We start from the raw sequence: 17,064 nt of genomic DNA, 5'->3' as shown, positions 1-17,064 counted from the left end.
AACATCCTTTCCGATCAGGGAGTACTGAAATTCCGTACAGTCACATGGCTAAAATGTAACTTGTTCAAATTGGGACATGGAATGTTTCATTGTTTCCATAGGTAGTGGTGGTTTTCTTCTTCTTCTTTTTTCTTCATTTACAGTTTCACCTAAGTCAACAATCTTAACATTCTAAAATAAATAAATAAAAAACTAAAAGAATCACAGTTTCTTCTCTGTTATCACTGTGGTCAGAGATCAGTCTATTATTTCCATGTAGATTGAAGCTTTGGTTTTTGGTGAAGGATTGGTAGGAGTGAAGTCCTTTTAACACCAACATCTTTCAACACTTAACATTTGTATATATGAATCAAGATCTCTACAACATATTTTGCTTTTTTAAAAAGGTAACATTGGACTTAAGCCCTTTTAACAAGTCATGATTCATTTGTCCAGGAATATTTTGAATATTTAGTGCCACAGCCATAATAAAGGAGCTGAAATGGAAATCATTGGAAAGTTGGAGAAAATTTCACAAATCAGGTAACATGATCAGAGCTGTTGCAGCATGCAGTGCATAAACTAATATTAATAATAAGCTGAATGTGGAGGAATGGAGGCGATTCAAAATTTAAACCATTCACATAAAATAAATATGTTGCACTGCAACAAATATGTCACCATTTTTTCTTTCACCAGTAAAGAAGAAACAGAATGGAACAATTTACTGAAAGAGGTCTTCAGTCCCTGTCTTCAGACACTACTTCCTGAAACTGGGTGTGCTATGGGATTAGACGGAGTCAAGTGATGGTACATACAAGTATAATCCGCATAATTAACAATGTACTTGTGTCATTACCAGAACTCCCCATTTCTCAAAAAAAAAAAAAATAATAATAATAATAATGAAAAGTATGAATTGAACTCTAGGATGCATAACAAACTCTACAAAGATTTTTTTTTTTTGGGGGGGGGGGGGTGGTTAACGCTAGTACAGAAAGGAGTCAGATACATATATATGGCTGTATTCAACATATTGTATTGTCAGAGCACATTAAATGTGAAGTAGGCAATGTGGTGGAATTTATGACTGGATTGAAGAACTTTCTGTTAGGTAACTCCTACCACAAAGAACAGCATATTTACAGAAACTCTTTATTTCTAATGTTTTAATTATTTTGCATTCAGAATGGGAATACTGAAGACTCCAGCAGGGCACATCAACTTTGACCTGTGATGTTCATCAAGATGGTGGATACCCCAATTTTAAGCTTATACAATATAATGACCACGGGATCATACATTCCACATGTAAACAGACACAAAAAATATTTAACTGCATAAATAAGATGCAACCAATGAGACAAGAGTGAGAATTAGGAGGTTCTGGATGGGGACAAACTAAATATATGACAATGCTATACCAAACAAATAGTAATGGGTCAATCCAAATGAAGTGATCCAATAAAAATTAAGGCGGTTGCTTGACCATTTTTAAATATTTTAATTTTTTATGTGTGATTACCCTATAATTGTGAAGTTCAAAACAGCTTTTAAAAAAATTTTACCTTTCGCTTTTACTGAATGGCGGCCAATTTTGTTTGTAAGTGTGAGACACTGTTTCAGTTTAGAGACGTTAGCAAAAATATGAATATCTCTGCACTGGTTTAAGTTACAATGCTGCAATTAACATGATTGGTTTTAGAAAAATGTCCTCTACAACATTGTCTATTACACAAAATACCCTACATTCAAAAATAACCAGTCAAAGTGACCTCCAAAGTTTGGTATCCAAATTTTCAAAAATCCACTTTTTAGGCCCAAAAATAACAAACAAGGAGTGATTTATGGGAATCTATTTTTTTCCTATAATTAGATACCATACACTACTAGCCTCATATGGGGCAAAAACACTTACAAATGTTTCCTTAATTTTTTATGAATTTTTGAAATTTGAAAATTGCCATTTTTTTTAAGTTGGGGATAGTTATCTCAGGTGGGACTGAATATAAAAATACGATTTTTGCATAGTTTGTACACATATATTATAGCAACTTACTGTAAAAATTTCAACACTGATATCTGACTGTGAACAAAGATATGATTTTTTGAAAATGAGGAGATAATTCACATTACTCTACAATTGATCTTATGGCTGTCGCCAATTCATGTGTGATACTGGCGGGATATAATCAATTATTGCAGAAGGTACTGAATTATATACAAAAAGTGCAAACATCACTGAAATTAACATTTATATTATTTTGACATACTTAAAATAAATATTTTCAATTAACATCATTCGAGATGTGACTGTTCCTAAATCTGGTGGTGAATGTTAAGAAGACTTATTTCTTCAGACAGCTTCTGTGATATAGAATAAGACCTCCCAGTTGCTGTGGTAAGTTCAAGCACTGAAAGTTTCCTTAACACATTTTTCATTGGTATCCAAACTTTGTCACTAGTAGATTTCTTGAATGAAGTTCTTGGGCCAGCAGGGTGGTAAAAATGCACAAAACATCATTGTTTACCAAACTTATTCTTTCAACCTCTGCAAGCCAGCACTGTCCATCATACACACATGCCACTATGTTATTCAACGTTAAAGACAGAGATGTAATTTTACTGACACAATGATCCTCATAAATTTCGGTTTCTGATGTTACATAGTATCAAGCTAAGTTTTATGCAGTGCCAAGGAATATGTGGAAATGCCTTGTCCTTTTATTGGTATGCAGAACCACTTCTTCTTTCTTTATCAGAAAATAGTTAGTTCCTTTAATATTATCCTTGCAAAAGACATATGTGTCCTGTACTGTGAGAATTTGGTCTGTGGTTGGTCTTTGTAGGCTGGCTTTACTTACTTCTTGTTTTGTTTTACCTCCTACTCTATCACATGCATTTTTACCTTGGGAAAATTTTCTTTTTTGTAATTTATTACATATTTTTGAAACACATGTACAGCAAACATGTTGTGCTCCAAGTAGTCACTTAGAATGCAAATTGAAGAACCGCAAACTTCACCTTTCTCATTTTTAATGTAGAGAATAAATGGATGCACTGTTACCTGGTCATTGATCCAGTGGTACCCTCGTATTGCATCCTGAATCATAAATGTAAAATTTTCTGCAAAATCAGCTAGCACTATGCAGTCACTTTCGTGAAGGTGTGCTTTTATGTCCTTAAAAACTTACTCTGGATTTTAGAAACATAGTGGTGACTTTTGGGATTTTGTGAGTTGTCAATTAAAGATTCCAAGTACTCTTCCTGAGATTTAACCACTGTTATCATTTCTGCCCTTCAGCTGTGAACCACTGTTTGTAGGTAATACTGTCTGGCATTTACTCATATTATTCGTGAAAAAATTCAATAATGGTTTCCTTACCAGGACATTCATTACACAAACTCATCATGCAGTCATAACTGTTAGTGTCACAGATGATTAAATCTAGTAACTCTTTGTAGTTAAGATCACTGAGTTTTGCACCCGCAATCATCAGTTTGACATTTTGAAGATATAAACAAACACATAAGAGTGTGTCCCTGAGGGTCCAGCCAAAATACACCACTTAGGGTGGAGGTCACGAAATTTTGACCTTCCAATTTTGCATTCAGGATGAGAATTTTTCAAAGCAACATAAAGTTCATTTCAATTTGACAGCACTAGTCGTTTCTGCTTTCTTACTTTAACTCCATTTATAACAACTCTTTTGCTATCTTTGCAACCTGGGCACATTCTACTGTTTTCATCATCTTCAAAAAACTGCTGGATCTTTTTAATTGTTTCTTCACTTATACCAACTCCTTTCTTCTTTCCTAAAACTGGAAGAATGCCTTGCTCTTTTACTAATTTTTGGGTTAGTTTAAGCAAACAATGAGAGACGTTGAATTCATGAACTACTTTTCTCTTGACTATAAGTCAGGGGGCAAACTTAAAATTTTAACTTTTTCCTCTTCAGATGTCATTGAACATTTAATTTTTAATTTCTCTATTAAGCTCAAATATTCAGTGTCAGATGATGCTGATGGTAGGTTTACTTCTTCTTTAGAAATAATGTTGGTACCTCTATTATTAAAGCACGATCCCATGTCTTTTCTAATTTTGTCTGAAATTTGTTATACCTTATTTTCAGTAGCTGCTTTTCTTTTTCTGCTACTTAATTTTATTATTTTCGAAGCAGGAGAACAAGCAAAATTCAATATGCTAACAGCTTCCTCATTAGGAATACAAATGTCATTAACAAGATTACATAATTCTGGTTATGAATTCACAACAAATATTTCTGAGTAACAGTTTTGGCACAGGGAATTTACTTTTGTGAAGCTATTTCACTCTCACACACACTGATGTTACAGAAGAGCTTACTCAAAATTTAAACAAAGTTTGTGCAACTTCATCATAGTCATTGACATTTTTCAGGTTTTTTGAAACTGAACTGTAAACTGTTTTGTGACACACTTCACTTGCTATCTGTCCAACAGAGCACAGTTCATCCATGTTATTGCATTCCAGTTAATCTCACAAAATTAATTACAAATTACACACAGAACAAAGCACATAACACATTCTACACTCTAGATGAAGTATGTAAAACCACTCTAACAGAGGTTTCAGAACAGACTGCCTACAACAATGCCACACCCAGCAACAAGGTACTTCTACAATGCCACACCCAGCAATAATGTACTTATTTATTGACAATAAACCTAAACGTAAATGGGCATTTTTATTACAATAGAACAAAAGTGAAAGCTCCTATTGTTTAATATTGCTTTATTAAAAATAAATAAACTAAACAAATATTGGGAGATAGTGTTAACTAAATATGTCACAATTAAATTTTATTACAATGAAATAATAAACCATTTAAATAGGAAACAGTCATAAGATCAGTTGTAGAGTAACATGAATTATTTCCTCATTTTCAAAAATTCATAACTCTGTTCACTGTTAGATATCAATGTTGAAATTTTTACAGTACATTGCTATCATATAGGATTACAAACTGTGCAAAAATCATATTTTCATATTCAGTCCCACTTGAGATAACTAACCCCAAACTTTACAAAAAATGAAAATTTTCAAATTTCAAAAATTCATAAAAATTAAGGAAACATTAGTAAGTGTTGTTGCTCTAGATGAAGCCAAAAGTGTATGATATTCAAATATAGGAACAAATAGTGTCTCATAAATCACTCCTTGCTTGTTATTTTTGGGCCTAAAAAGTGGATTTTTGAAAATTTGGATACCAAACTTTGGAGGTAATTTTGACTGGTTATTTTTGAATGTAGGGTATTTTGTGTAATAGACAATGTTGTAGAGGACATTTTTCTAAAACCAATCATGTTAATTGCAGCATTGTAACTTAAACCAGTGCAGAGATATTAAAATTTTCGCTAATGTCTACAGACTGAAAAATCGTCGCGCACCTACTAATAAAAATGTCCGCCACCCAGCAAAGGTGCAAGATAAATTATTTTAAAAAACTGTTTTGAACTTCTCAAATACAGGGCAATCACATACAAAAAAAATTAAAATATTTAAAAATGGTCAAGCAACCATTAGTGGACCACTTCATATGGATTGACCCTAATGCGAAAATCAACCAACCAAATGAAGACACCGGCAATCAACAAAACCATAATTGTGAAGAACCTGGGAGGTGGGGAAACTGAGAATGAGACAGGCACTTGATGTCAGTAAAAAACCTGACACCACAAATTTCACTTGACCTATATATCTCAAATGAAGTCTACAATAGCAACAAACTGCAACAGGTTGAAGTAAAATCCAACACTGGAAAAACCAAGATGGAATAATGACAGTAGTATGAGTCAGCTAACACACACACAAAACCCTTAATGAAACATGTTCTAATCCTAGCACCCTAAACACCACTCACCCGTCAACTAATATCCACATAAAAATATAAATACTGCAAGAAACACTAATGTCATTCACAATTTTGGATAAAAAGAATTAAAACCTAATCCAACTGAAAAGCACCAACTCAAATATAATTGTACCCGCCCCCCCCCCCCCCAAAAAAAAGGGGGGGGGGGAATTCTCTTACACAGTGTAGCTTTTAGTTAAAAAGAATGCTTTGGCCAAAAGCTATAATGTGTAACCATCTTTTCAATGCATGTGTCTGCAACTCAACAGGTCAGCTTTACAGTGAGTAGCAATCTATCTTTTCTAATACTGCTGATATACCAAACTATAGTTTCCAATGTTTGGCGAAGGAAAAAAAAATCCTTAACGAAATACCTTGACTGACTAAAAAAAAACCTGCCCCATCCTGGCTCCCAAACATTTAACTAACAATCTTCAGTCAGTACATTTTTTAAATGAGCTCCCAAACACGTTGAAGTAGACACTAGTTTTCAGATAATCTCTTCCCCCCAACAATACTCATTAAGACGATAACCCCTAGTACCTAAATCCCTGAATGGAGAAAATGAATCTGATACAATAGTGGAATCCTCTGGGTACTCATCAACAATTAATCCAACCACAACCCATTTTTCAAGCCCACCCACCACCATAAAAACCACATCAAAATACCTAGCCCCTGAAAAACAACCCTCCAGATGTGATGAAGTTAGGATAATTTTTACTTTCCCTTTTGTTTTGCCATCTGCCTCCTTAAAATTCGTTTTTTTTTCCACTTTGTCTAATTACCATTAATATACGTAAATATAATTAGCATTTCCACAAAAGAGAAAGGTTGGCATCGGTTTTAAAGAACATTACACCAGATCTAATTTTGTGCTTAGTTTTATGTATGTAATTGATTTTGTAATTTATTTAGACTATTCCTAGTTAGTATCTTTTGTTATAGGATGAAATCAGTGATAAGATGCTAGTAATCTTGAAGTATCTATTTGGCTCTATTCAAAAACATGTTAGCAAAAGCAGCCCGTAATTAAATACAAAGTAATTAACAGTTTTGTCAAAAGTCTCGTTTGTGTAACGATATTTGTTAATTTCACAATTTAAACAAATAATTCGGCCAAACCTTTACAGTAGAAGAAACTGTTAAAGGAGCAAATTTTTCAATGTATTCAGTTAATTTAATGAGTTAAGTTTTAATTGTAATTTCTGTAAATTTAACTTCGAACAATTTGTAGTTTCAGTACCTATTATTGTGATGATATATAAGGGCCCGATTTTTGGTCCCGAGACAGTCAGTCTACAGCCGAGTTTCAAACGAGAAACCTGTGTTGGTTAGATCGACAACAATGCTTCAGCTTAACTGTGGAATAAGAGTTAAACAATTTGGCCAACCCCATTTTTCAGCCAGAGTAGCAATGCAGGACGTCGACACCAAGGACAAATGAAGACAATAAACAAAGCAGGTGAACTGCTACACACACACACACAACTGCCCTTCCTGTACTTAGCCTTTCTAAATGCAGACTCATCAATTTTCACAATTAGCCCTGGCTTCCCTACCTGAATACCCCTTATACTTTATAAACTCAGAACAAACCTCATGACAATAAGAAAATCAATATGAAACAAACCTACTACTAACACAGGTCTTCTGGGAACAAAACCAAATTGACGGGCAACAGCACCAGTAAGAACTTAAGAAAACAATATCCCACATAGCCAGCACAGAATTCCTGAACCAGGAACCCCTCCTAATCCAACTGCAAATACTGTCACACTGACACTGCTACATGAAGCCAACAAATTGAAACACCAAGTAACATACGGCACTAAGCCCAATTAATAGGTGCCGCACCACAATAACACCACACAAAACAACATGGTTATGTCTTGGATCAAAGCTGACAGTAATACCAGAAAGTTCAATTCATCCATTAGGATCATCACTGTTATACATAGTCTGTACTGTTCAGTTATTTCAATGCACATAGGGTATATTTATATTTGTGACTTCTTTCCACTTCCTACAGATCACTCTTTGTGGGATTCATGGAATGTGACTACTGTAATGCAAAGTTACTGTACAGTTTTTATGTCACATGATGTCCGGTCACATTAACATGACCTGCAAAACATGGAATAACCACTTTTTGCAGCACAGACCACTCCAAAATGTGCAGGAAGAAAATCAATATGTTCTAGAAGGTATCAACACAGATATGGAGTCATGTTGATTCCAGTGAAGTGGTAGTTGCACTAGGTTTCTCATCTGATGATGCGTGACATGAATGGTCCAATCGAGGTGGTCCCAAAGAGCCTCAATTGGGTGTAAATCCCAGGCTTTTGGTGGTCAAGGAAGTATGGTAAATTTATCCTGGTGCTCTTTGAACCATGCCTGTACACTGTGAAGTGTGTGCCATGTTGCACTGACCTGTTGGTAGATGTCATTGTGCCGAGGAAAAACAAACTGAATGTAAGGCTGTACACGGTCCCCTTTGGTAGATGCATGCTTGTGTTGGTCCACTGTGCCTTCCAGGATGACGAGATGAGCCAGAGAATGAAATAAAAACATTCCCCTGACCATAACACTCTTTCCTCCAGCCAGGATCCTTTTGATGATTGTTGTAAGGTGTTTGCTTTCAGATGGCCATCTGTCTGATGGAACATAAAGTGTGATTAATTTTAAAAGTCCACCTGCCACCGCTCAGTGAATGTCCAGCTGAAGTTTGGCACGTGAATTCCTGGCTTCATCACTGAGGAACAGCAGTCAGCATGGGTGCCTGAACCAGGCACCTGATGCAGAGGGCCATACAAAACAATGTTTCCTGAACTGTCAATGAGGAGACACTGTTGGTAGCCTCTCCGTTCATCTGGGCAGCCCATTATTCAACAGCTGAACATCTATTCAACCCACATACATAACCACAGCCGTAGTTCACTCTTGTCTATGGCGACCGTGGTGCCCCCAGTTGCCTTGGCGCTGGTCTTGGATTGCATCATTTTCCATGCTCAGTATACTTTAATCACAGTGGCACACAAACAGATTACAAATTTAGCCTTTCAGAAATACGTACTTCCGCCTTTGGCCCGAAAGCCAGTAAGCATGCCCTAGTGGATATCTGGTAAATCACTTTGTTTATGCATTACGACAGCGACTGCATGTTTCCTGCAGCCACTGACATGCTTTATATATCCCCTGCTGCTAGTGCTACCACTTGCCATCATTGAGTGCTTTTTGCAAATTGATGTCAAACATAGGTGGTGGTCACATTAATACTACTGGACTGTGTATGTTCTAGTGTCTAATTTTATTGGATTGTAGGGAAATACATACATTTTGCAGAAGTGAGGGAAAACATTGTAATTAATTTGAAAATTGTGCTAAGGACATAAAAAGGAACGACTTCAAAATTTTGGACTTGAAAAATGTATGTATTGCGGTTGTTTTTCACATAACAGGTATACACTGGCGCAGAGGGAGGGGGGGGGGGATAAAATAAAATAAAATAAATAATTAGTAGGCCAGGAAAGACGAGGCCGATTTTCGCCTGATGACTGCATATGCCAACTGGGGATAGAATATGTAGGCCTACTGATAATGTGTTTCAGTGTCACCTGCCAAAAGATAGCGTAGTGGCGTAGGTACCACAATGCAATCTCTGTGTACACTTTAATAGGGAATGCTCACACCCAAAATGCTCAGTGTGGTGCAAACATGTGAAGCAAACAAGAAACCATGCTATGGAGATGCACTTGTATATCCTACAGCCAACTGAGTGAGTTTGACAGGGGTGAAATTGTGGCCTTGCATGTGGTGGTATGGCCCTTTAGGAGAATCGCCACACAAGTTGGACGTACTGCATCAACTGTGCAGCGATGCTGGTACCAGTTGTCATACTGTAAGCACAGCAGTGGCATATCGTACAGCTATCGCAGTACAGAAAGACAGTTTGTGGGCTCCGATGTGTCAACACAAACTGGAAGATTGAATGGTGCTCAGTGGTCTTCAGCAATGAAAACAGATTCTGCCTGCATGCAAGTGATGGTCATTTGTATGCACACTGTCAATCTTGTGAGCACTGTCTCGTTGAGTACATGTATCGAAGACACATTGACTCCACCACGGTTCTTATGGTATGGGGTGGGGTGAGCTACAAATCTCTTTCATTTTTGAAATTTCAGGAAGAGATGCTAACCAGCACTAACTACATGCAGAATGTTGTGAGACCCATTCTTTTGCTGTTCTTGCAACAGAAAGGTGACATGTTGTTCCAACAGGATAATGCTCATCCACACACTGCCAGTGAAACTCTAGCTCTGCAAAACATGCAGCAACTTCCCCAGCCAGCACAATCTCCAGACTTGTCTCCAACTGAATGCAAGTGGGATATGATGGGATAAGAAGTGACTCATCAATTAACAGTTATTACAGAACTACGTGAAAAGGTCAAGCAGGCATGGTACAATGTATCACGGGACAGCATTTGATGTGTGTACAATTGAGTAGATGCTGGAGTAGTGCCTGCATTGCAGCCGTGGAGGCTAAACCACGTACTAATATGGGTGTTTCAGTGTGGGTCAATACCTGGTACCTCTGACCTGCTTGTGCTATAAATCTGTAAATGTAATCATTTTGTGTACTCCATGTGCACTGTTGCAACAATAAATCCTGAGTGAATCTAAAAGTGTGTACTATTTTTCTTCTGGCAGTGTAATTACATGCTAAAATCTAATACAATTTTTTACACAAAAACAGTATAGCTGCAAAGATAGTTCTTCTTGCATTTTCACAAGGAAAATTAGGATACTCATGTCTTGCAGCTGAAAGTAAACAAAATAAACATACTGATCACTTTCCTCTCACCAGTCCACCGAGGTATTGGTTGGTTGTTTCGGGGAAGGAGACTAGACCATCAGGTCATCGCTCTCATCGGATTAGGGAAGGACGGGGAAGGAAGTCGGCCGTGCCCTTTGAAAGGAACCATCTTGACATTTGCCTGGAGCGATTTAGTAAAATCACCCACCGAGGTATTGTCTGTGGCGCTGTACACCTGAATATATTACAAATCACACGCAGACACTGAATAACTGCCAAATAATTTTACTGACTGAAGGACTTTGTTGGCATGTGTTCTATTGTGTTGATGCCAAGATCTGAGATTTACAAGTGCTAGGGGTCTTGGCAGAGATTGCAGTGAGTGTAGCTCTGGTATGGTTTAGCACTCTTTACATACCTTGTCAAAAATTTCAGGCTCTGACAGGTTCCACAGCTGGGACGCTGATATTTCAGATTGCGTGAAAGAATATTAGTAGTAGAGGACTAAGGGAACTCAGTAAAGCTTTAGTCTAGTGGAGGTCCTTGGCTACTTCTGAAATATCTCTCTACACAAAACCCAATTGAATTGGCTACTTCTGCAAAATCTCTCAACACAAAACACAACTGAATAAACAATAACATAGATCTGACTCTCCAGTTTCTTCAAGTAAAGATGATAAAAGAATAATTCTCAGACATACAACCAGGTTTATGTACACAGCAGGTACAATATTTTGGCAAACAGCTGCCGCCATCAATTGTATGCAAGGGTCGATCGAAGCGTCCGATCCCACCAGTCGGCTTTGACCCATGACGTAAGGCTGTTGTGGTGTGACGTCACGACGGCGTGGAATTTAGTTTGTGAGAGTGGCGTGTTTGTAGGTGTCGTTTTTATGCGATAGGTGGTGCTCTCTAGTGGTGTGTTAGGTGCGAGTGTGTTTTAGTTTGCGAGTGTGGCGTCGTATGTGAATTTTGATAAATTGCTTTTTTTATGTCTTTGGTGGGTATGGATATGACTGACAAGGTCAACAGTTTTCGGTTGTCGGCTATGATGGGGGACAGTGCATTGTCTCTAATAAAATTTCTTCAACTATTCGGATTTTTGGATGAAGTCATGAAGTGCTCAGTATGCTGTGAAGAAATGAGGCTTACTTCAAGTTCCGGCATCTCGGACCAGGGACGGCTGTATGTGGAGATGTTGTAAGGATAAAAGGTCAAGGGAAGTGGTCGATCCCAATGTGTAGCTGTGAATGTTGGTTTTGGTATCGGGAGCTGCTGTTGAGCTATATAGGTCAAGGGAAGTGTCCAATTCCAGATGATATTGTGTTTAATGGTATTTGGGGAGTTTTGCGATGTCAGTTTTTGCGTGGTTTTGTATGGGGGTGGGTGTCTAAATTTGTTTATATTTAGTTTGTTCTCACCCAAAAACTCCCTATTTTCCGCACTTGTCCCGTTAGTGTCATTAGGCTTTTTGTGGAACTTGTGTATGTTTGTTTTTCGATGTATTTTCGTCCTCATAATGTGTACATAATGACTTTATATGCGCCATATTGGAATCGTGGTTTATGGTCGTTTCCGCCATATCTGTGATGTCATGGGTCGAAGCAGACAGGCAGGATCGGATGCTTCCGTATTTCCGTATGCAACATGGTTGCTCGCTGCAATGGGACACAACTGGTCTCATGTACGAGAATTACTTTCTTGTATTACAGATACTATAGGAACTCAAAAACAAGACTCCTCTAAAAAATAAATAAAAAACAGTTCCGAGTCTACATGCAAAAATGCTCATATTCTGGCGAGGAGGAAAACTCTACAAAAAGTTACAGAAAATGATAAACATCAATAGTTCCTTACAAATGATGATACGAAGGACTTAGGCTCTAATGCAAACATATGATAACTAAAGAATTATCCCTTTATGATCAAATTGTGTATGATTTCAAAATTGACAAATGTCATATGCTAAAATGGTACTGGAAAGTCCTGTGTTGAATACAAATAGTGAAAGGAGTAAATGGAACCACCGAGGCAAAGAGAGGCCAACAGGCACATAAACAAGACTGAAATGGTTGCTAAGCTTCAGAACAATGTCCTACAACAGAGGTAACTGACAAACAAAAACACACACTTACAAACAAGGATACATTAACCCATTGCTGCAGCCTGTTGGAAGCATAAATTCGATAATTAGAGAAGCTACATAAATGGAAAATTTCCTTACAACACATCCTTCAATCCTGCAATCTTCCTGGTCTCAATTTGCACTAACTCCTTTTCCCAACCTACCTCCAACCATTACCCAAAACCCCACACTTTACTCTTTCTATACTCACACGTTCATTTTCACTCTCTCTCCCTCTCTCAGTCCACTTCTCCATGTCAATGTGTGCCACATACATCACCTCCTATCTGCACCATAGTGAGCTCATTGGTGCCACATTCCTATTTCACAAACTTGCTACCTCCTAGCAATCAGCCACCCCTCAGTCCAGACCTCCCTCCACCTTTCCTTTCTCTGCTCCCTCATTCCACTCTATACAGGCACTCACTGTAGTCGAGCTGCTGCAGTGGTCATGCAGGAGTACATACATGTAGTCTGTGGCTAACTCTGAAAAATGCTGTCCGAAAACTAAAGAATACTTTCAAGCCTTGTGTACATGCTCATTGACCTCTTAACACTACAACTACATGGCGAATTATTGTCACTTTTTTTCATTACTTATAATCCTCCAGAGAAAATTGAGGCGAAGTTTTGAGAGATGAGATGGTGAAAGTGGCAAAGGAAATTCTTGGATAACAAAAGAGATATTAATTGTTCCGGAAATACAATAGAAGACACGAGAAAATACAATTATGCTGCAAATCAAACAGAGGAAACGGAAGACAGACGCCTAAAAATCTTTCAAACAATTCACCAAGTTTTAAAAATTTAATTAGGTTTGGTATTCTGTGGGCGCGAACTGTTTTTTATTCGTTTAATTAATATTGAAAGCAGATTTAAAATAAGTTCAGTACTGAGATAATCAAGGAAGACACTTCAATCATTCTTTCGCATCTTACCTTCTGGAAGACACAAAGGGGTCGACTCTCTGCTTTCTGACCCGGGAATTAATCCGCGGGGTCTTGACTCTCCATCATTCGAGTAAGTTTCAATAGTTAGATTGCGCATTTCTCTTCTTCCTCTTCCATATCTTTTCATGTTCTCAGCAGCCATCGCACCACAAAGTCCTATTGGAAATCAAAACAGTTGGTATTTTGTTTTCGAAGGTAGTTCTATATCATGAAAATCATCTGTTATATCCACACACACTAAAAGTTTATACGCAAAAATGGTGAAATTATTACCTGAATTTTTGTCACTTTTCTTATCACTAAATTCGTCACTTAATTCAATACGTAGGATACATAATGAAACTGGCAATGACATCACCTACAAATTTCCAACACAGACTTACAGGCATAAAAACATACGGATATTCAATAAGTTCTACGCCTTTACTTTACACTCGCGTTCACACAGTACTTTCTTTCTTTGTTGTTTATAAACAATGACAGCGATGACCAGTTCCGAAAAATATGGCTGCCAGCTGTTAACTCTGGTTTAACAACTACTATGGTCATATTTTCCGAAAATTCTGAAATATATTGTAGTGGTATTTTTCTATTAACTTTCTATTGTATCAAGCAAATGAAATATATACAGGTGTAAGATTATTCCATACGAAGTCGACAACTTCACAACAGAGAATCTTTTGATACATCTTTGATAAATTTATGTGCCATAATTTTCATTATTTATGTTCAGTGAACCGTTAATTTGGTCTGTTTTATAGCGTAAATCAGAACATTTACATTGTAGCTATTCACACGTTACATGGGAGAACAGAAATTACGCAAGTCAAAGATAATGTGATGATGAATATGCTACATAGCCCCGATGGTTTCAATGTAGTCTATTGCTACTGCCATAATGTTTTCGTTTGATATGATTATTGTGAAGCTTGTAAGTAGAGATTGATGTGAGAAATGACCACAATCGAGCTATGCTGCAGAAATGAGAAAATTGCAAATGTGGTGTGGCGTGGTATTCTCTTCATTATGACACGATGAAGTTACGTTTATGTTCCAATGGAATGTTAGTTTGTTATTTCATTAAACGCCAGGTGGCTTAATAAAGTACAAGAATATCATCAAATTATACGTAACAGAAATGGCAGGTGTGTTCGGCAGCCATGATAAACGGTTTACAATCGATGACGCGTTTGAAGAAGAAAATGATGAGGCTATCAGAGTCTATGGTTCAACCACTGAAAGATCTCCACTAAAGCCAAAAAATCGGAACGTTGTGTCAGAAGACAGTGTTATCGTAAGAATCGACGATCCCAACCGGACTTCAAGAACAATTACAAGCACTGCACCAAGATTTAAAGGCGCTGACGATGTAAGTAGTCTCCACAGTACTCAAAAACTTGTCACTAAATGAACTACAACTAGTATTACATAGGAGGTATTTGCTGCTCACAGACCATATCCAGGGACAGCGATTCGCTTATTCAGGATGGTGGATTTTATACCGGAATGTTTGATCCATCCCAGTCATGTTGGCGCCATCCAAAAATACGAGAGAACTGGAAAATGGTTTTGGCTGCTGTTGTGCTACTGATTGTGGGAATAGGTAGGCTAGTAGAATTTACTTTTAGTCACGTAACATTTTGCATAACTTATGCTAACAGTGATGCAGCGGCCTTCGAAAATTAATTTCGGGAAGTTAAACGTAGTAACACTAATTTAAATGGTATGAAATATTGACGGCGGATCTATTAAAATAGCTTTTAAGTAGATGGCTCATCACGGGAGAACAGAATGTATAGGATTGGTGGAAAGAAATGGAAAACTGTAAACGAATGTGATTTGCAATATGCTGTTTTTTCTGACACAGTGGTATTACAAACTGGTCATGGTAGTCCTTCAAGACTTAATACACACGTACTATATTATATAATTTCCAATTTACAACTTTCGTCAAACAAGAGGAGTTGTCAAAGAAATGAAGAAACCTTAATCTACCCCACTGTAGGCCTATAGGTATACTATCTGTCAAACGTTTTATGCCCAGTATTAAATTATAAAAATACTGTATTATTGTTGAAGTACATGTACTCCACCTAAAGACGACTCTAATTATTATATTTTGTACAGTAAATACCGCATTGTAGTTGTATCCCAAAATCTTAGGTGGTAAAATGTCAGCCAATGTGGAGATGAGATTAATTATCTGAGTTTTAACTTACTATTTTTAATAATATCAAGTTGGTTAGTATGCTTGTGACAAATTTTCTGTTTTTTTTTTTTCCGTGACGAAGAAAACTACCTTTTACTGGGGTAAATATGTGTTTCAGCTTTATATGATATTTTACCTCATTTAGCATTTAAAACAAGTTGAATCTTTGGATCCACTTGAGCATTCGATACTACTATTTTGCTTTGAGCAATGACATAACTGTTCTGTTGTGTGATGTAATGGTGGCATGTTGTGAAATGGATCATGTTTGCAGAGGCCCTGTTGGAGTGTGTGGTGACACTCTGTAGTATGGGTTGTTTATTTCTAAGTTGTCTGTGAGTGATTTTGTACTCCTGGAATGTTGTGTTAATAATACAGGAAGAATTTGTATGGTTTGTTTGCAAGCAATTTTGATGTTGGCATTATGGGCAATAGATTAGTTTGTAATTACTAGTGTGATATCTTGTTTGTGGCTATAAGTTTATTGTTGGTTATGAATGTGACAAGGAAGTTCACAAGTTGGGCTCTGCGTGCTGCATTGGGAGATGACATGTTGAGCATGATTAAATTTCCACGATTACTTAATTTAATTTCTGAGTGTGTGAAGTGTTAAGTTTGTGGAGAAGGTATGAGACTGACCATAGTTGCTTCTTCTTGTATCGCTTCCCAGTATATGGGGTGTTGTTGGCAGGATACCTTACGGCATTCTATCTACAGTGGTTTGTGGTTTAACTCTAGGCTTGCTATTTGAGAGGTTGTGTTGGTGTCATTTTACTTTTGCCTGTTGCTAGATTTGTGTCAGCTGACTTTGGTTCTTAAGTATGCTTTTGTGGTTTTATTTTTCTATATGTGTCTGGTACGCCTGTGTATAAGTTTATGTGCAAAATTGTGTGTCAGTACAACTTTTTGAAATTGTTGTTGTGTGTTGTTAGTTGCAGGCTATACAGTTTACAATAGGCAGCCCACGCGCAGATGTTAGCCACACCTGTGGATGTATGATTAAGAGCGAACATAAAATTACTTTCAATAATAAAAACTAATCACTTATCTTCATCCATCTACCTCCCTGGCCCCACGATTTAATTAGAA

At 37.2% G+C, this 17,064-nt stretch overlaps 2 protein-coding genes across 2 annotated transcripts in view; one reads left to right on the top strand and one right to left on the bottom strand.

The window, feature by feature from the left end:
• Nucleotides 1-14,246, bottom strand: part of LOC126284480 (BRCA1-associated protein) — a 123,420-nt gene extending 109,174 nt beyond the window's left edge. The window contains exons 1-2 of the mRNA XM_049983438.1: nt 14,040-14,246; nt 13,755-13,922 (exon numbers count right to left, since the gene is read on the bottom strand). Of these exons, the coding sequence (XP_049839395.1) occupies nt 13,755-13,922; nt 14,040-14,121 (250 nt within the window). The 5' untranslated portion in view covers nt 14,122-14,246. The remainder of the gene's footprint in view (nt 1-13,754; nt 13,923-14,039) is intronic.
• Nucleotides 14,247-14,658: 412 nt separating this feature from the next.
• Nucleotides 14,659-17,064, top strand: part of LOC126284481 (uncharacterized) — a 40,760-nt gene continuing 38,354 nt past the window's right edge. Inside the window, exons 1-2 of the mRNA XM_049983439.1 lie at nt 14,659-15,135; nt 15,219-15,369. Of these exons, the coding sequence (XP_049839396.1) occupies nt 14,905-15,135; nt 15,219-15,369 (382 nt within the window). The 5' untranslated portion in view covers nt 14,659-14,904. The remainder of the gene's footprint in view (nt 15,136-15,218; nt 15,370-17,064) is intronic.

This window comes from Schistocerca gregaria, chromosome 8 (assembly GCF_023897955.1).
Source record: "Schistocerca gregaria isolate iqSchGreg1 chromosome 8, iqSchGreg1.2, whole genome shotgun sequence".
Taxonomy (NCBI): Eukaryota; Metazoa; Arthropoda; class Insecta; order Orthoptera; family Acrididae; genus Schistocerca; species Schistocerca gregaria.
Note: the sequence above shows the minus strand (reverse complement) of the source record. Positions and strands in the feature narration are given on the sequence as shown.